Source organism: Clarias gariepinus, chromosome 17 (assembly GCF_024256425.1).
Source record: "Clarias gariepinus isolate MV-2021 ecotype Netherlands chromosome 17, CGAR_prim_01v2, whole genome shotgun sequence".
In the NCBI taxonomy this organism is placed as follows: Eukaryota; Metazoa; Chordata; class Actinopteri; order Siluriformes; family Clariidae; genus Clarias; species Clarias gariepinus.
This window is the reverse complement of record NC_071116.1, coordinates 14,665,229-14,686,470: the sequence shown is the minus strand read 5'-3', so window position 1 is coordinate 14,686,470 and position 21,242 is coordinate 14,665,229. Positions and strand designations below refer to the sequence as shown.

Genomic DNA, 21,242 nt, shown 5'->3' with positions numbered 1-21,242 from the left:
ACACCAGCAGCTCAAAGGCGGACAGGAAAGCCCTCCAGAAAATCATAAGATGTTCTCAGCTGTCACTGAAAGATTTTTACAAAGCATGCTCCCTTAAAGGGGCAGCTAACATCCTGAAGGACCCTTTTCACCCTGGACACCACTTATTTAAACTGCTGTCCTCTGGTAAATGATTCAGGTCCATCACTTTACAAACCAACAGGCTTAAGTACAGCTTCTATCACAGCATCGTACTAAATGTTTCTAGTTTCACAAACACACACACACATACACACACACACACAGCCTTACACATACACACACACACACACACACACACACAGCCTTACACACACAAAACTATAAACTGAAGGATCACATCAATTGATCTCGCACTTTATACCCCAACTTACAGGTTTACATTCTCTGTATACTTAGGTATGTGTCTATTCACTATATGTTTCTATTTTAGACTCAATATTAAAATTTTGTTGCACATTCTGTATTTTTCAACAAATTGTTGAACCATACAACATGGTTCTTGTACCCTATAAATCACTATACAGTAACTCTCTTATTTATTTGCTTTGTCCGCAGTGTGTTTTTTATATACAAATTATTAAAATCAAAAGTTTACTTGCACAGTAAAGACTTCTCCAATTTCACTGTACTTAGTATAGTGACAAAGAATCTTGAATCGTGTAACTTGCAGCAGTTGGAGGTGTGTGATCGATCATCTGGACAGGACATGAAGTGATGTAGGGTGGGCGTGTATGTGTGTGTGTTTAGAACTTCGTGGTAAGCATGTCTTCAGTGAAGCTTTTGTGGCTTTTTCTAGCCGTTATTATTTGTTCTTCTACTAATGCTGGTAAGACTTACTATCATTAGTTTTCATTATTTTGCTAATGCGCTATTATGCAAAATTGTGTATGTATTGCAATGCTAATATACAAACAAATGTGTAACAACTGCCTTTTCTAGACTTATAGAATGTTACATTACTAAATGAGTCAAGTTATAAAATTCAAGTGATAGAATAGATAATAAAAAATTATTTGACAATATATTTTTATTTTTAACATAAAAACATAACAATCCAGTGATTACAGTACCAATTATTATTTTATACCAGCTATTATTTAAGACAATTAAAAATCTGAACAGTACATTTGTACATCCTAACTTTGGTGTAAAAGGCCGAAATGCTTCTATGTGCTAATCAATCTGTAACTTTGTCACACTCACTCCTTTCTATTTTTATGTCAAGCCCAGTAGCCTACTTTTTTCCACTTGAAAATTGGGCTGTCATGTAATTTTTGCTTTCTTTTCAGACATGCAAATATTATTTTGTAATGTTATTTATTTATTTTAAGGTATGTTTGGAAATAATGAATGGTTTTGTATACAATAATGTAGGCATATAATATACATATATATATAAACATATACAGTATAACAACATGTGTAATACAGATAATATGGTGCCTATACAGTGATACAGAATGTTAAAATGTATTAAAATCTTTTTTTTTCTCATCATTCTACACACAATACTCCACAAAAGTAAAAACAGGTGTGTATAGATTTTTGATAATTTATTTAAAATAAATGACTGAATTCATTTATATAAGTATTTAGACCCATCATTTAGTACTTGGTCAAAACACCTTTGGCAGACAGCCAAATGATGCTACAAGCTTGCAACATCTTTCTTGTGGAAGTTTCCACTCTTCTTGGCAGAATCGTTCAAGCTTAACCAAATTGAACTGGCAGGGTCAGGGCACCATCATTTTCAGATCTCACTAGAAATTGTGTTTTTTTGTGTTCGGATCCAGACTTTACATGGGCGAGTTGTTCTGAAGCCCCTTTTGTTTTCTTTGTGGTATGCATTGGGCCATGGTCTTGTTGAAATGGCTGACATGCAAAGTCTACTGTGAGACCTCATATCGACAGGTACAGTGCCTTTCGTGATTGTGTCCAGTAAAGTCAGTTAGACAGAGGTGGACTCCAGTTAAGTTGTAGAAGTATCTCAAGGACCATGATAGGCGTAGGATGCCGCAAAGCTTAGCTGCAAGTGTCAGGACAGAGCGTCTATACTTCTTAAGAGCTCTCAGGAAGATCAACCTGTCACAACATCTGCTGCTGTCCTTTTATCACTGCTGTGTGGTAAGCATCCTGGTATTTATGGTAGTATTGCAGCTGATAGGAAGGCCCTGGAAGGAATCAACAGATCTGCAGAGGAAATTTTCACTTTATTTGCCCTGCAGAAGAAAGAGAACCCTGTATCGGAAAGACAAGGGAGTTTGGTTTAAAAAAATATATTTATTTTCTGGATTAGGACAAAACCACATTATTTCGGAACAGGAAGAGTCTTCCCAACAGTCTGCACAAGCACTGCTCCGTAATTTACCCTCCAAGACTTCCACACGCAAACTTGCTAAAGTTGGCAGCTCTTTAACATCTCTGTACATAACAAAACAACTGTTTTTACTTTAATATTGTGGAGTATTGCGTGTAGAAAAAGTTTTGAAGATATTTTGGCGGATATGAAGATATAAGCGGGGGAGGGCGTGAGTCATTTCTCCTCTCGTCTTACTTTAGCTTCTCACACACGCACAAACACACTAGCAGAAATACTGCTCAATTGTGAATTATCTTTTACATTTTTCAGTAGTAAATTGCAGGTTGATTTGTTTTATTTTTACTTTATATTTTGTATTAATTATTTTTCTCTGAGTTTTTATTATTTCTTATGGGAGAAATAGGAAGTCGTCCTTTCGTCCACACGTCCACGTCACGCGCTCGTGTACTGTTTAATATAACACACGTGCATGCGTGTAAAGCAAAAGTAAAATCTGTCTCTCTCCCTATCATAAATCACTGATGCCGTTTGTGTGTGTGTGTGTGTGTGTGTGTGTGTGTGTGCACGCACGCAAGTGTTAATAGGGAGTGTGTGCCTCCTCCCTTCTCTTGTCACCTTCACAAACACACTCTCTCCAACAGAAACACTGCTGTTACGATTCTTTTCAAAGGTAACATGCAGGTTAATTTGTTTTATTTTTAGTTTATAGCAGTGATTCCATTATTGTGTGCGAGCACTCAAGTGTCATTAGAGAGGTTCCTTCCTAAGTTTTGAGATAAAACAGTGTTTCCATTAGCGTGTGTGTGTGAAAGTCGTCCCACACTGTAGCCCTTCTCTAAAATTAAAGAGTCATTTAGTTAATTTCATTCTTTTGATCAGAAATTGAATAAAATTACATTTTCACCAAACAGACCCTCAACATACTCAAAGTTTGGCTATAATTCCAGTAATGTAAATATTGCAATGCAGCTAAGCACATATTATGATAAACAGAATAAGCAGCTCACCTCCCATATCTTCTGGTCCAAATCATTTGTTCTTTTGTCATGTGGATCTTATAGACACTATGCAGTGCATTAAACAGGAAACAGAATCAAAATCCAAATTGTTCATTCTCTTGAATCTATTCCACTGCATAGCATTTATGGGAGTCACGTGACATAAGAATGAGCGACTCGGACTAGAAGACTCGTTAAGAAGAACCACTCAATTCTGTTTCCTGTGTAAAACACTGCATGGGGTCTATGGGAGTAACGTGACAAAAGAACGAATTATTTGGACCAAAAGACTCAGGGGTAACTACTCCCTTCTAGTCTTTCTGTTTCCTGTACATAACTTACTGTGGTTTTGTGATGCTTTGCGCACCTGGTAGAAAATGAACGAATCACTTTCTGAGACTACTCTAGTCACAGACTCATTTAAAAAGAAGGAATCGTTCATGATTCCTTCACGGACATTCCTATCCGTGCGCATGCACGTCAACATGTGGGTTACAAAGGTTTTGGTGCTTATGTTCGTCGCAGCTCAACTTCTCAGCGCAGTGGCGCAACAACTCAAAGCAGCGCGCATTGTTTACACCAGGGATCAGCTGATTGACCTGAAGCCAGCCGCTTTAGCTCCAAAACCGGAGGAAATCCCTGTGGAAATTTGGCGTAAGACACACAGAGGAGGCAGAGAAAATAAAAAGCTACGGAGGAAGAGGGAGGCTTTGAGACAACGAAGGCTTACAGAAAAAACTTATAAGCCGTGTCTCCCTACAATCACTATGGGGAATGTGAGATCACTGGGAAATAAGATGGACGAACTGACGGCGCTAACACAGAGCCAGAGGGAGTATCGGGAGTGCAGTTTAATGTGCTTCACGGAGACATGGCTGCACCAGGATATTCCTGATGTTAATACTTTAATCAGCGGCTTCCACACGGTTCGGGCTGACAGAGACTGTGCAGCGAGCGGTAAACGCAAAGGGGGAGGGCTGGCTGTGCTCGTGAACAAACAGTGGTGTAACCCAGCTCACATTACTGTTAAAGAGCGCATCTGCTGCTCGGATGTTGAACAGTGTGCTGTCGGACTTCGCCCATATTATCTACCCAGGGAGTTTTCACATGTAATCATGGTGGCTGTTTATGTTCCCCTCTCTGCAAACCCGAACACAGCATGTGACGTCATTCACTCTGCAATAGCCCGGTTACAGACTCAGCATCCGAATGCATTCATTGCTATTTCGGGTGATTTCAACCACGTGAATATGAATAGGACACTTTCTACTTTCACCCAGTTTGTGAACTTCCCTACCAGGGAAGGAAGGACATTAGACATTATGTATGCTAATGTTAAGGACGCTTACAGCTCTTCCCCCCTCCCCCCACTGGGAAGGTCTGATCACAACTTGATTCACCTCTCACCCTGCTATGTGCCTGTTGTGAAGAGTTTGCCAGCTACTCTAAAAATAGTGAGGAGATGGACAGATGAGGCCAATATGACACTACAGGACTGCTTCGAGGTGACAGATTGGCAGGCACTTTGTGAATCACACAATGACGACGTTGACGGTCTTACTGAGTGTGTCACGGGATACATTAACTTCTGTGTGGACACCACTGTTCCAGCAAGGACTGTCTGCTGTTACCCAAACAACAAGCCATGGATAACAAAGGACATTAAAACCCTACTGAATGTTAAAAAGAGGGCCTTCAAGGCTGGAAACAGGGAAGAGGTGCGAGAAATACAGCGGAAGCTGAAATCAAAGATCAGGGAGGCCAAGGAGGCTTACAGAAGAAAGTTGGAGAGGAAACTTCAACACAATAACATCAGAGAGGTGTGGAGTGGCATGAGGACCATCACAGGTTACAAACCTTACAGTGGTGAGGGAGTGAAGGGCAATGAGGAATGGGATAATGAGCTGAATCTGTTTTTTAACAGATTTGACATAGTTACACCAGTGCACACCCAAACGCTGCTCCCCCAATTGCTCTCACCACAACAGCATCACTGCAGTTCGCACCCCCTTCATTCGCCCCTCTACAACTTTCTGCTTCTCACCCCCCCTCAACACCACTTGAATGCCTTGCTAACACCTTAGCCCCGGACATCCTGTCTGACTGCACTCTCCAGAGTAACACTCTCACACCTCCACTACATGACACCTCTTTAATAAACATCACTGCTGCACAGGTTGAAAGGCAGCACAGCACATCCACAGTCCCTGTGCTGTGGAAAACGTCATGTCTAGTCCCTGTACCGAAGACGTCGTGGCCCAGTGACCCTAAGGATTACAGACCAGTGGCATTAACGTCACATATCATAAAAACCCTGGAGAGACTCCTCCTGGAGCAGCTTCGGCCTATGGTCCAACCACTTATGGATCCGCTTCAGTTCGCCTACCAGCCCCGTCTAGGAGTGGATGACGACATCATCTACCTGCTTAACCGAGTTTACACCCACCTTGATAAGCCAGCAAGCACTGTGAGGATCATGTTCTTTAATTTCTCCAGTGCGTTTAACACCATCCGTCCGGGTCTGCTGGGTGATAAATTAACAACGATGCAGGTGGATGCCCCACTGATATCCTGGATGGTGGATTATCTGACTGGCAGACCACAGTATGTGCGCTTAAAGAGCTGTTTGTCAGACAGAGTGATCAGCAACACCGGGGCACCGCAAGGAACTGTTCTCTCTCCTTTCCTTTTCACTCTCTACACCACAGACTTCAGCTACTGCACAGAGACCTGCCACCTTCAGAAGTTTTCTGATGACTCAGCAGTAGTTGGATGCATCACTGATGGTGACGAGAGTGAATACAGAACTGTGGCGGACAATTTTGTCACTTGGAGCAAGGAGAACCATTTTCAGCTCAATGTGACAAAAACAAAGGAGTTGGTAGTGGACCTGAGGAGGACCAAAGTGTCAGCGACCCCAGTCAACATTCTGGGTGTTGGTGTGGACAGGGTGGAGGAGTACAAATACCTGGTAGTGTACTTGGTCAAAAAACTGGACTGGACTAAACATGTGGACATCGTTTACAGAAAGAGTCAGAGCCGTCTCTATTTTCTGAGACGACTAAGGTCCTTCAACATCTGCCGGACGATGCTGCGGATGTTCTACGAGTCTGTGGTGGTCAGTGCCATCATGTATGCTGTTGTCTGCTGGGGCAGCAGCCTGAGGGTCATGGACATTAACAGCCTCGGCAAGGCCAGTCAAGTTGTAGGAATGGAATTGGACTATGGAGAACATTGTCCAAAATAAGGTCAATACTTGACACTCCTTCACACCCACTACACTATATGATGATAAGCAGCCACAGGAGCTCATTTAGCAACAGGCTAAAACTTCCACGCTGCACAACTGAGAGACACAGGAAATCATTACTGCCGGTCGCAACTATTTAACTCGCATATATGATCACACCAAACCATAAACCACACACATATGCACAATTCACCTTAATAACCATGTATACTGTGTATATGTCTGTTGATAATAACAATGTCAATATAATTTAATGTAGATAAAATTGCTGCTATAGGTTTTACTTTAATTGGTTATTTGACTATTTTTATTATTTTTATTTTTATGTTTATATTATTCTATTCTTATTATTTTTATTTTTATTACTTTATTGTTTTATTTTTATTTTTATTAAAATTTTCTCTACCATCTTTATTTGTCTTCCTAAATCTTTATTTTCATCAGGAGTTTGTTCTGTAATGAAAGAGAATTTCCCCACGGGGATCAATAAAGTAATTCTGATTCTGATTTCTGATTCTGATTCTGATGAGCGACCCACCACTGTTATCTGTCGGGATTTTTTTTACCTTTCTTTAAAGGTAAAATGCAGATTAAGTTGTTTTATTTTCGCTTTATATTTTGTATTTATTGTTTGAATATTTATTTTTTGGGGTTGTGTAACAAAAAATCAGTTTTCAGTATAACTTCTGGAGGAAATTTGCTTTGATATACAAGTGTTTTGATTTACAAGCACACTTCCGGAACAAATTATGCTTGCAATCCAAGGTTCCACTGTACTGTCTTTTACTTACATTTGTTAGGAAAAAGTGTACTAACCTTAAAAATGAAAATAAGATTGTCTATTATCCAAGTTCTTTGATCCAATAACGTGTTATTAATTAAGTAATAATGGATTCAGTCAGTGGTTAAACAACCTTAATTGCATAGTTCACCATAATATAAGTTATGGCAATAACAATATCTATTTATATTATTGCCCAAACCTAGTAGTTGGAAAGTAGGTGATAATGAATTTCTTCATGTCAGTATTTTGCACTATACTAATTTTCTCCTTTACTCTATTAGGTGCAGAGGACATTACAGTGTTCAGTGGAGATGCTGCCTTTCTACCATGCCCTTTACTGTTCAATTACAGAGATTTTGTAAAAATCAGTGTTTTCTGGATGAAGGATAAAAAAAAATCAAGTTTCTGTTCATACAATATTCTAAATAATGACACTCATGACCATAAATGCGGACTTCGGTTTAAAGTAAATACAGGACTTTATGGGTTGAATATAACATATGCTGAAAGCAGTGATGCTGGTGTTTATAACTGTGTGATGACCAGAGTAATACCACCACCATCAGTTGAGAGATATTTAACCCTGTCGCTTAAAGGTAATAATGATTTTAATCTGTTGCTTTTCATTTGCTCTCCAACGTTTTGTGCAGTACAGTAAATTTAATATCATGTTCATCTCAGAAATCCTGTACTATATTGTATAGGTACTGTAACTTGAGAAAATATTGATGATTTTCTGACTTCAGTGTTCTTTCCTCTTCTTCAGTTCTACCATCTCCTACCCTCCAGCTGATAAACAACACTAATTCCTCCTGTGTGGATCTGATCTGCTCTCTGCAAGGTTTGAGTCCACAGCAGGTGAACTTCACATGGACCAGAGCTTCTCAACTTCTTCACCATCAAGTTTCCAGCAGCACAAACAGCAGTCTGATGCTCTGCATACCAAACTGGACAGAAGGAGAAACACTCACGTGTCAAGCTAGTTATTCACACAACCACATACTTAGCAAGAGCATCACACTTCCATACAAATCAAGTGAGCCTTTTAGCTACTTTCTAATGTGGACACAGTTTTTATCAAGCAAGACCAGGTATAAAGATATATGACTAGACCAAGCCATCTTGTGCTTTTGGCAAAATGAGTGAGCTGCTAGGAATTTAGTGGCAGTGAGAAGACTTGATTGACGCATTGGTTAGTATGTGTATGACTCAAAGGAGTGTTATGAACCACACTCAAAACTACTGATGATAATAATATTATTTTATTTAACTGCAAAAGACCAAATGCAGTTAGCCTCACTAACCACAGAGAAACTGACCATAGTAGCCTACTTCGCAACAAAACAAAGAAATGTGAGCTGAAATACAAAGCAAATCACCTGGGGAAACCAAGAGCAGCAGTGACATTACCAAAAACCTTAACAAACCCATCCACTCAAATACATACATTACATCATCACTTACAATATTGAGTGATGTTTACAGTAATACTTTGAGCCATACAGTACATGCACTCACTTATGTGTTAATCATGTATTCTTTTTTTTTCTGCAAATATTTTTATTGAAAAAAGGAAAACAATACAGTACTTGCAGTTACAGACATACAATTTACCTTTCTTCATTTTTCTAAATAAATATATTTATATATTATAAAAAACAACTAAACAAAAAAACACTCAAAAAACAACACCCCCCCCTCAAGTGACAACCCCCCCCCCCCCCCAACCTTGTCCCACACGGCTCAACACAACCACCAAACATATTATGTAAATATAACAGTAACAGTTATATATTTAATCGAGCAATAACCCCAGGCTAGTAAAATAAGAAATAAAAGTTTGCCAATTGTGGTAAAATTTGGCTGTACATCCTCTTAACATATATTTAATTTTTTCAAGTTTTAAAAAACATGACATCCTTAAGCCACTAGGGGATAGTAGGATGTTTAGAAGACTTCCAGTGCAACAATAATAGACATCTCGCTAATAAGGATGTGAAAGCTATGATATCCATTCGTGTAGAATTAAGTGTAAGTGAGCGATCAGGAATCCAAAATATAGCAATTAGAGGACATGGTTGGAGAGTTACCCCAAGAACAGTTGACATAATAGCAAAATAACCCGTCCAGAAATCTTCTAGCTCACGACATAAAAAAAAACATGTGGCTAAGGTTACAGGGAGAGCCATGACATTTATCACATTTGTTTTCCACATCCTGATACATTTCAGAAAGTCTAGACATAGAAAAATGTACCCTGTGTATGACCTTAAATTGAATAAGTCCAAGACGAGCACAAGAGGTGGAAGACCGTACCCTCGCTATAGCCTGTTCCCAAGACTCCTTATCTATTTGAATTCCCAGTTCCCCCTCCCATGTAGACTTAAGCTTAACATTTGAGTGGATACTAAGAGAAAGGAAAGAATCATAGAGTTTAGAAATGGTTCCTCTATGATGAGGAATAAATGATATCATAGTTTCCCACTGCTGTTTTGGAGGTAAAGAGGGGAAATTAGGGCAACACTTGGCAACAAAATTTCGAATAAAAAAAAAAAAGGCGAAACAGGTGGGTAATGGGGAGACCATAACGAGATGACAAATTGGCAAAACTATTGAAGACACCATCCACATATAAATATTTAAATTGTCTTATACCCTTTTCACTCCACACTGAGAATGTCAAGTCCAAGAGTGATGGTGGAAACAAATGGTTATCGTTTACAGGACCCGAGGAAGATGCCCTTACAAATTTAAAGTGCTGTCTAAACTGAAACCAGATCTTAAGTGTGTTAAGAACCACCTGATTATCAGTATACATAGAGGGTTTTATAGGTAAAGAGGAATAAAGGAGAGCCGGTATAGAAGATCCCTTACAGGATGATAGCTCCAATTTACACCAAGAGGATCCAGAAGATTTTAACCAGTAGCAAAGTTTATGGATGTGAGCAGCCCAGTAGTAAGCTAGAAAATTAGGTAATGCAAGTCATCCACTGAATTTGCATCTCTGCAGTAAAGTTTTACGAACCCTAGGTGGCTTCCCTCCCCAAATGAAAGAACCAATAATCTTGTCCAGTGAGACAAAAAAATGTTTTCGGCAAAAATAAGGCGAAATAAAAATTTTGGTAAGATATTAATTTTAACAACATTAATCTTACCGATTAATGAAAGGGGGAGATTACCCCATCTTTGAATATCAGATGTAAACCTTGATATAAGGGGAGTAAAATTAGCTGATTTAAGTCCAGATAGAGAACGAATCACATTAATCCCCAAGTATTTAAACCCCGATGGACTAAGATGAAAGGGTAGATCGGACTGTTGAAGATGACATGCTGACGTATTAATGGGAAAACAGTCACTTTTCCCCAAATTTAATTTATAACCAGAAAATGAGCTAAAATTCTCCAGAATACCAAAAACAGCAGGGATGTAGAGTGCAGGATCGCGTATATATAACAAATCATCCGCATACAATGATAATTTATGTTCAATTCTATTACGAATGATTCCCTAGAATACAGAGGAAGATCTCAATGTGATGGACAGAGGCTCGATGACGATGGCAAAGAGTAAAGGTGACAAAGGGCAACCTTGACGAAATCCACGACCCAGAGCAAAATAATCAGAATAAACATCATTAGTATGAACACTGGCTTTAGGGGACGAATAAAGAAGCCGAATCCAAGAAATAAATTTATCGCCAAATCCAAATTTCTTTAAAACTGCAAACAAGTACTCCCATCCACCCTATCGAAAGCCTTTTCAGCATCCAAAGAAATCACAAATTCGGGAAGTTCAGATAGATGCTTTAAGTAAATACCATTAAAGAGTGTACGAGTATTAAAAAACAATTGACGTCCCTTTATAAAGCCATTTTGCTCTTCAGATATAATACCAGGAAGCACATCCTCTAGGCGAGATGCAATCACTTTAGCCAACACCTTTGCATCGGCATTAAGCAGAGATAATGGCCTGTAGGAACCACAGGAGGTTGGATCTTTGTCATTTTTGAGAAGGAGTGCTATAGTGGCTTGGGTGAAAGTTGGTGGTAATGAACCCCTTTTTAAGGATTCATTTAACACAGATAAAAGCAATGGTGCCAGTTTACCAATAAACTTCAATTGGAAACCCATCAGGGCCTGGGGCTTTATTAGACTGCATAGCTCTAACAGCATTTAATACTTCTTCAACGGAAAATGGGGAGTCCAATTGCCCGGCAATATTAGTATCAATAACAGGGTTTGAATGATTATGAAGAAATTCGTTCATTTTAGCTTTGTCCGTAGGAAATTCTGACTTATATAAGGAAGCGTAATATGCTTAAAAAATAGAATTAATTTCCAAGGGATCTGTGGTAATCGTGTCATAAGTGTTTTTAATACTAGGTATTAAACGCGAAGTGGCTTGTCGTCGTAGCTGATGTGCCAACAAGCGACTTGCCTTGTCGCCATATTCATAATATGAGCCACGACTGCGTAGTAACAAGCGCTCTGCCTCTTTAGTTGACATTAGATTAAATTCTGCTTGCAAATCAAGATGCTGCTTCAGTAATTCTGGAGAAGGGTTTAGTGCATAACTTTGATCAAGGTTACTAATCACAGATGTAGGTTCTTTAAGCCTGGCATTATTCTTTTTATTAGCAAAAACAGAATAAGAAATAATTTGACCTCTCAGGTAGCATTTAAGTGTCTCCCATAGTAGAGAATATGGGACTGAATCGTTTTGATTGAAGGAAAAGAACTCCTTAATAGAACTTAAAATGAATTCACAAAATTCTTTATCTGCCAGAAGAAGAGAGTTAAATCTCCAAAGTGGTGGGCTATGTTTATAGGTAGAAAGTTGAATATCAATTAGCAGAGGTGAATGATCAGATATTACAATACCAGAATAGTCAGAAGAATTAACACATGAATTAAGAGTTCTGTCAATAAAAAAGTAATCAATCCTGGAATAAGAATGGTGCACCTGAAAGAAAAAAGAAAAATTTTTGATTGAAGGGTTGCGAAATCTCCATGGATCAATAAGATCGTTCTGTTTCATAAAATCTGAAAATATTTTAGACATAGATGATGGAGTCAGATTACGAGGATTAGATTGATCCAAGATGCGATCAAAAACACAATTCAGATCTCCACCGAGGATCAGCAAATGGGTATCCAAGAAGGGGATGTTACTCAGCAATCTATTAGCGAATTTAGCATTATCAAAATTTGGGGCATATACATTTACCAACAAAACGTTTTTTTGCATTAGGGTGCCAGCAACAATGATGTATCTACCATTCCTATCAGCGATAACATTGGTCGATAAGAATGGAACTTTCTTATTAATGAGAATGGCAACTCCTCTAGCTTTTGAATTAAAGTTTGAGTGAAAGACCTGACCTACCCAAGGGCTATATAACCTATAATGATCTTTAATGCGAAGATGAGTCTCCTGTAAAAATGCAATATCAGAATTTAAACGTTTCAAGTGTGTAAAAACCTTAGATTTCTTAACAGGGTTACCCATACCTCTGACATTTCAACTAATGAATCTAAGAGGCATGCCTGACCCAGAAATGCTGGGAACTATATTGCCACTAACCATTCAAAAAAAATGTTAATGTAAAAAAACACAACAGCCAAAATGCCAGTGGTCGTAAAGAGCCGAAATGGGACCCCCCCCCACCCCACCCCCAAATACCCCTAAACACAAATACACCCAAAGTCTCCACATAACAGAACAAAGGAGACAGCAGTGTTCCCCAAAAAGCAAAAATGATCCACTAAAGTGAATAGACTAACCGGAGCCCAAACAAAAACAAACAAAAGCGAGAGAGAAAAACTCCCACCGACTTTCACACTGTATAACAGTGTGCGTGTAACTATAAACTCGTTATATTAAAAAAACTAACAGTGCCAAATACTGTTTCCTTAGAAGGAGAACATTCCAACAAAAATACGTAAAAATACAAATAAACAAGTCCTGTGTAAATAGATGCAGTAAGCATAGAAAAGATTGTGCTGGACTAATCCGGAGTACAAGAGTATAATATACGATTTAGTCTTCTTATATAAAAGTGTGAATAAAAAAGCAAACAAACAGTACGGTAATTAGAGCAACACAGTTAAAAAAAAAACTAATAATAATAATTAAAAATTTGCATGTAGCATTAACCCTAATGAGACCGTAAACACTTAGCAGAATTATACACCAAACTAAAGGGCTGTTGAGGCTCACCCAGAAATCACAGTTTTGACATAATCACTGGCTTCATCAGCTGACACAAAGTTCTTCTTAACACCCTTATACGTGATGCGAAGTTGTGCTGGATGAAACAGGCCGTACTGAACACCTTCAATGCCACGCAGCTGTTGCCTGACCGTATTGAATGCAACCTGAGCGCGTGCTATCTTAGCAGTGTAGTCAGGAAAGACTGAGATGGACTGGTCTCCAACTTTAATCTGTCGGCGTTCTCTAGCGCGACATAAAATGTCAACACAGTCAGTGTGGTAATGAAACCTGCATACAATGGCTCGTGGATGGTCGCCGGGCTTAGGTGTGGGTTGGAGGGTCCTGTGGGAACGATCCAAAAGCAGCTCCTTCTCCAGATTAAAGGCTTCCTTTAGCAAGGAGGCCACGGCCGCAGTGGTGCACGTGTCAGGGCCCTCGCGTACTCCCACTATCCTAACATTGTTACGACGCGACCTAGACTCCAAGTCTTCACATTTATTTCCCAGCTTGGTTACGTTAGCTGTAAGGCACTTGATAGTATTTTTCATCTCGGCTCCATCTCCCTGACCGTACCGTTTAGCTCTGACACGATAGCATCATTAGCAGCTTTATCAATCGCCAGCTGCGTTTCCCCGCTTGCAAGTCGAACTTAATAGTAGACAAAACATCACCAAGAGTATCCTGAAGTTCTTTTTTAAAAATATCGGCGATATCTTTCCTCAGCGAGGCTAACAACTCGACTTTAAAAGCATAAATATCCGGATTAGCTTGGCTCGAGGGGGGCTTTACAGGTGACGACTCACTCGAGGATGTGGTCGCAGCTTGCAAACTAGGCCTCAGTTGTGTTTGAATAGTACTGCGAGTTTTAATATTTTTTGCTGCAATTTTACGCAGTCCCGAGTAAAACCTCTGAACTCAACGAACTACAGAATAAAACAGGACTAAAATTATGGTCAAAAAGCGCAATGAATAACAATTTAATCAAAATCGGTGGGAGCTCCCAAACTCACGTCCTACTCCATCAACGCTCAACCTTAGTCCCTTAATCATGTATTCTTAAAGTTAAATTTATTCATTCAATATATTTAAATTTTCATTTAATTTTTTAGGTTTCATTTAATATTCTTACATTTTTCCATTCAATATTCTCATTCCATTTAGTGGTTAAGGCATTGGACTACGGTTCGGAAGATCCCAGGTTCAAACCCCACAACCACCAAGTTGCCACTGTTGGGCCCTTAAACAAGGCCCTTAACCCTTAACTGCTCAAATGTGTAATGAGATAAAAATGTAAGTCACTCTGGATAAAAGCGTCTGCCAAATGCCTAAATGTAAATGTAAATTCAATAACTGGTGGAGATAAAGTCAGAGAGGCCAGATTGAGGTGGTTTGGACATGTTCAGAGGAGAGATGGTGAATATATCGGTAGAAGGTTGCTGAGGCTGGAACTGCCAGGCAGGAGGTCTAGAAGAAGACCAAAGAGGAGATTTATGGATGCAGTGAGAGAGGACATGAAGTTAGTTGGTGTGAGAGAAGAGGATGCAGAGGATAGGGTTAGGTGGAGGCAGATGATTCGCTGTGGCGACTCCTGAAAGGGAACAGCCGAAAGACAAAAGAAGAAGAATAACTGAATGAAATTTGAGAATATTATATGAAACTTGAATATATTAAATAGAATACTAAATATAATGGATGGAACTTAAGAATATTGAGTCAATTCTTGAATATAAGGAATACATTTTGAATATATTGAATGAAAACTTCAAGATGCAGTCGCCATCTAGTGGTTTTATGTGTAATGCGTGAGGTCCTTCACAACCTCTCAAAGCAAATGAACTTTCTGCAAAAAAATCATTCGTAAGAAATAAGTACCCAGACCAACACACAAAACATGTCCATTAGGATCACATTACAGTATCTATGACTATGCAATTAATGAATAATTATTTAAATATTCCTTTATATTTTAATACTATTAAACAGTATTGAACTTAAAAAAAGTATTATTATCATAATAATAATAATAATAATAATTATTATTATTATTATTATTATTATTATTATTATTATTGTTATCATCATACAAAGCACCCATTTATATTGTAAAGTGCAGATGGTTCATACCAGTCAAACGTCTGATTTTCTCTTTTGAACAGGTGAGATGTGTCTGCCTGCAATAATAATAATAATAATAATAGTAATAATAAATGTGTGTGTGTGTATGTGTGTATGCCCTGCGATGAATTGGCACCCTGGTAAGGGTGTACCCCGCCTCATGCCCTAAGCCTCCTGGGATAGGCTCCAGGCCCCCCGCGACCCTGAATACAGGATACAGCAGTATAAAAGATGAGTGAGTGAGTAAGTGATAATAATAATAATAATAATAATAATAATATAATAATAATAATACAGTAAAATAATAATCCCTATTGATACAAAAGAAGGGGATAGGAAAAGGAAAAAAGTGACTTTTAAGTGAGATTGTGCTGCATGTATGATTGTGAATTTCTCTCGCATGTGTGTGATGTTCTCTTAATCAAGTTTGTTTGTGTTCTTATGAATATAAGAGTGCTACATAATTAAACACCATGCAAATATTTTAATGTCACTGTAAAAATTCACATATATTTCCTTCTTTGGATAATACTAGGTCACCAGTGTTGGGGGACGATACTTTTTAAAGTAACTAATTACATTACAAAATTACTGTTTTTAGAAAGTAATCAGTTACATTACTGCATTACTTTCTGATAAAAGTAACTAGTTAGAGTACTTTTCCGTTGCAGAAAATGAAAACTCCTCTGTGATTCCTCATGCATGTTGTTTAGTCAAGACCTTTATAATTATTCTACCATCACTCAGTGAAGTTTGGCCCATAATCTGTTAACTACTTATACCCCTATATCACCTATGAGGTTTCGCGCGTTGGCCGTAAGTACGATTCATCATGACTCACCGCGAGTTTTGGCGCTGTGATTAGGTTTCATCTTTCCGTGTGTCGTTCCTCTCATAGTCAAACCGCATAGGTGAGATAGGGGTGTAACAGCAGAAATAACAATAGGGCGGGTAATCGGGCGGGGTTTGTAGGACAACTTTTACTCACACACACACACACACACACTAATAGATTGGGAATGACTGCTGTCTGGCTCACGGATTACATAAATTGTCTGAAAAACGGATTACATTTTTTTTTAAAAATAACTAAATAACTGAGTACTTAAATGTTGGACCCAACGCAATAGATTACTCATTACATCAAAAAAGTAATCCAAATTACTTTGTAACGCGTTACACCCAACACTGTAGGTCAGTGCCCTCATTCACTCATTTAATGCTTCAGCTGTTGTAAAATTTTGCTGTAGTCTGTAAATGCATTTGAATGTCAACCTATTTTACTATATTGTTGATCTGTTGAACACTGTTACAACTGTTCTGATTATTATTGTTTCTTTGGCATTTGATTGAGGCTTTCACACAGATAGGAATCAAGACAAAACAGTGGCGGAGCCTCATGGCCAAAATCCAGCAACAATTTACAGTATGCAAGTATGAAGAATATGCAGGAATAATTCAAAATAAAAGCTGTTAATATCTGACTTGTAAGAAATAGGCTGGAGCTCAGTAATTTTGCTTGCATCTTCCACAGACACTGGTTATAAATATTGTAGCGTTTTAACCGCTAAGAAGAAACTTGGAGAGACGAGTGAGCTTCCTTGCTACCCAATGCAAATGGCTGGGAGTATTTTATTAAGCATAGCACTGTATAGTATGAACAGCACTTTCACAGAAAAACCACATTTAATTTAGCCTCAGCATAAAATCAAAACATTCAATAGAACACACACACCTAGCACACACCCACAACATGGCCGAAGCCACTAACCTAAACACCTTTCCCCAACAGGGTGAACACACAGCAACCCCTCCCGCAAAGCATGATGGTTGGCAATCGAAACCCCGCCCATGCCACAATATGAAAGCATAAGAAATTGGAAGTGTAACATTGGGGGGAGTGTAAAGATGGGTGATTGCATGAGTCCCACGCTCAAAGCATGTATTTATGCCGAGCAATGCCCCTGCTTCTAATCATAAACCAGAGCAGCTGAGGAAGTGCAGTTATGCGGTTGTCCACTCCAGCCCCACTGGCACTAGGATTTAGCTGTGTGAGCCAGCATGAGCCACTAGCAAGATAACACCACAGAGTATAAGCTAACAAGCTAACCTAGCAAGCAGAGATTGTAATGAGCGAGTCAAATCCATCACTTTGACAGAAAATGCATCTGTTAGATTTAGATTTTTTTTTATAGGCATAGGAACCAATTTATAGGAACCTTACAATGTTTAAGGACAGAGTATTGTAGTTTAGACAAGCTGCACAAAAAATATCGACACAAATAGAGGAAATAGTAGAGGAATTGACATTATGGTGAAGACAAAGCTTTTTAGAGCATTTCAGTGCAGTTTGCCTTTAAAGCAAGGATTATGTATGCTATTTTACTAAAAAAATAAAATTGGTTTAATAACTGAATTTTACTGTTACAGCTTTGTGGTATTGAATTAAAGAGTGTTCTTTTGCTTTTGTCTTTACAGGTTGGACTGTGTGTTTTATAGTAGTTGGGATCTCCATATTCTTATTATTTAGCACAGCTTTGTCCTTTGAGGTTTACGGTCAATGCCTCAGTAAGTTTGTTTTAATATATACAATATATAAATCAACAGTTTATATTTCCAGTAATGTTCTGTATAGGTTGAATTGTGTGTAATGTAAGATCATAAACTAATGCATGTTGTTACCTTACAGTTGCAAATCATCATCATCATCTACCATCATCAGCTGCTGAACATGTTTCACCCTCTCAGGTCTCGTTCATTAACAGCACAAACTGAAACAACTGTATCTGCTGCCAAGGAAAAAGAATGGCCATTAATATTGCGCAACACCAGATATTACATCTCCCTGCTACCATGGGTCAGAATCACAAATTCTGGTGCAACCTTTGCCAGCCACTTATAGGATGATGTGCACTGTGCAAAGTCTTACTAACCTTTGACTGTGTAAATGATGAGCCTTGTAGTTCTGCTGATTTTATATCCTGAGTCTGGCTGCTCTCTCAGTTCAATCTTGAGCTTCCTTTTACCATTGTTTCACTATGTTTTCCTGTTTTTGTCTTCTTGTATTTTGAGTGTTTTTATTTTAAGTTTGTGTGCTTGGGCAGTATAATAAAGTGCCTCTGAAAACACTGAGCTCATTCTCACTTCTAAATGTCAATCTAATGCAGGTTTTAAATCTAAACTTACCTGTTAACTGGGTTTACACTCACATTCACCTTAGGTTACACAGCATTACAGAGAACCATCAGAGAACCAAATTTTCAAATAGACAAGGCAAGCAGACTGAATTCACAGCTTGTTCAAGCCAGGTGCTTGACTGTTCACCAGAATATTTACCTGGTACTTCGTTCAAGCAAATTATCAGTGATCCAACAACTTTGGCAAGTCAATCCAGTTTCTAAGCAACTTGAAATACCACCATCCTAAAAAAAAAAAAAAAAAAAAATCAAGAGAAAGATGCTTGCAAAAAATAAATAGGATAGAAAGAGAGATGAGGAAAGTTTAATGGAGTAGGGATTTGCACGAGTATTTGATTAATCGATTACTCGAACCCATTAGTGACGATCGAGCATGAAAATGACAATAGATTGGCTCTAAAAATGCATTTTTTTTTATTTAAACTACTTTCATTCTTTCTGATTGGTTATGCTGGTTTTTGGGCGGTAGTCTGATATTTGATTGGTTACGGCTGTGAGAGGTTGCGGTCTAGAGACAAGACCAGAGCACAGAGCGAAAATGGCTTCTAAAGCGCGCACATTGTAGTTGTGTGCCACAACTACAATGTGCAGTGAGACCATGTTTCCTGTTTAATGGTCTGTTCAATGGTCCGATCACACACAGTCTCATCACTAGACATTTAAACACACAGGAGTGAGTCCAAGAGTGTCTGAATTAAAAAATGCTGTAGCCGAATCTCTGAAACGGCGCATAGTCGCAGTTGCTGAGGATGCTGAGAAAGTGTATCTGGCTCTGATTGCAGCAGCTTTGGATCCAAGACACAAACATCTCAAGTTTCTTAAAACAGAGCTTCGGGAGAGAGTAAAAGAGAATCTAAAGCAGCTTTGCAAGACAATCCCAAATCCTGTCAGACCCATACAAAGTAAGCCAGACTCAGCAACGGCGCTCAGCACTCTTTTCGGCGAGGACTACAGCATGAGTGTGCATGTTTCTCTGCATGACGCCAAAATTGAAAGCTACTTCAGGGAGCCATGCATCTCTGTAAACCAGCATCCTTTATTGTGGTGGAAAGTAAATAAGTCTCGATTTGCAAAGCTAAGCACCCTTGCCCAGTGGTACCTGTCATGTCTTGCATACTGAAGGAGACGAACGCAGGTGCAAGTTTAGATGAGAAAACACAGGTTTATTATCTTCTTTGTATTAAATAAACATAACAGCACAAAACTAAAACAGAACAAAACCAAATGAAAACGGAACGGCTCAGCAACCGTGTCCCAGGCTGGGTCTGCAGGGGGCTGTGTAAAGCGCACTTGAGAATGCGAGTACTCCCTTCTTGCACGGGAGATAACTAATAGGTGGACTGACGTTCCACAAACATACGTATAACCTTAATGAAAGTCCTTTAAGATCCACCGCCACCTCCTGCAGACGCCACTCAGTCCTGGGAGAGAGAGAGAGGACATACAAAGGGTGAGAAACAAACTTAACGTGCATATCAGTGACCAGACGAGGTGGTATGGGTTCGGCTGGGTTAAATAGGGTGACACAGGAGGTAGACACAGGTGATATTTGTTTAGTGTTTGATTAAATCAACTGGGGGAACAATACCGACACAGACACACTAGGGGGAGACAAAAGCCACAGCTCAGTAATCCGGTGAGCCTGATCTTACTCCCCAGGACTGAGGTGGCCCAGATGTGACAGTACCTGGCTGTTCCTGCAACTTCTGTGCCTGCTGAGCGCTTTTTTTCCACCGCTGGTCGAATTGTAAATAGACTCCGCACTCAGCTTTCATCTGAGCATGTAGACCGACTGATCTTTTTGAACAAAAATATGTTGTCCTTATTTTAATTTTTCCTAGCCATGCATGGTACACTATTTAGGCTGTTTTTGTTTTAAGTTTAAGCAGCATACTTAAATTATGCCGGCTTTACATTTACCTTTACAGACTGATCATTTTAAAAGAAAAGTTATGTTACCTAATCTTTAGGTTTTATAGCTGTGGTAAAAATATTTAGGCTATTTCACTTAAGTTTTCACAGCCAAATTATGCTGGCTTCTAATTTTTGTTAGGCTATGGGCTACTTAACAGTTATAAAATATTAAACTTTATTTTTGCGAACCTTTAACAAAAAAAATTTTTTTGATCCACAGCTGTTGTAATGCTGCTGAAATAAAAATTGTTTTGTTAAAAATAACACGAATAAAAAAACTGAAAGGCAGAGTATCATGTGTGTTTTATTTGTTTTATAAACATAGAAAAAGGTAACTGATCAGAGAGAGTGGGTCTGGGGGTGGGGGGTTGCGTTGGGTTGCGGTGCTTCAGTTACTGTTGTTTTAAAGTAACGGGAGAAGCGCATC

General features: G+C 38.8%; 1 protein-coding gene across 1 annotated transcript; it reads left to right on the top strand.

Moving 5' to 3' along the window:
• The first annotated feature begins 793 nt into the window (after positions 1–793).
• Positions 794–18,560, top strand: LOC128505724 (uncharacterized). The gene is made up of 5 exons (XM_053476288.1): positions 794–847; positions 7,655–7,969; positions 8,140–8,409; positions 18,183–18,272; positions 18,394–18,560. Exons 2-5 carry the CDS (start codon positions 7,753–7,755, stop codon positions 18,477–18,479), a joined length of 663 nt encoding a protein of 220 aa, XP_053332263.1. The 5' UTR covers positions 794–847; positions 7,655–7,752; the 3' UTR covers positions 18,480–18,560.
• Positions 18,561–21,242: the final 2,682 nt, after the last annotated feature.

Bases quoted from the DNA above. Each gene is read 5' to 3' on its own strand.
- LOC128505724 (XM_053476288.1), top strand. From the start codon at position 7,753: ATGAAGGATAAAAAAAAATCAAGTTTCTGTTCATACAATATTCTAAAT. The intron at 8,410-18,182 runs GTGAGCCTTTTA...TTGTCTTTACAG, and splicing joins CACACTTCCATACAAATCAA to GTTGGACTGTGTGTTTTATA. The intron at 18,273-18,393 runs GTAAGTTTGTTT...GTTACCTTACAG, and splicing joins GGTTTACGGTCAATGCCTCA to TTGCAAATCATCATCATCAT.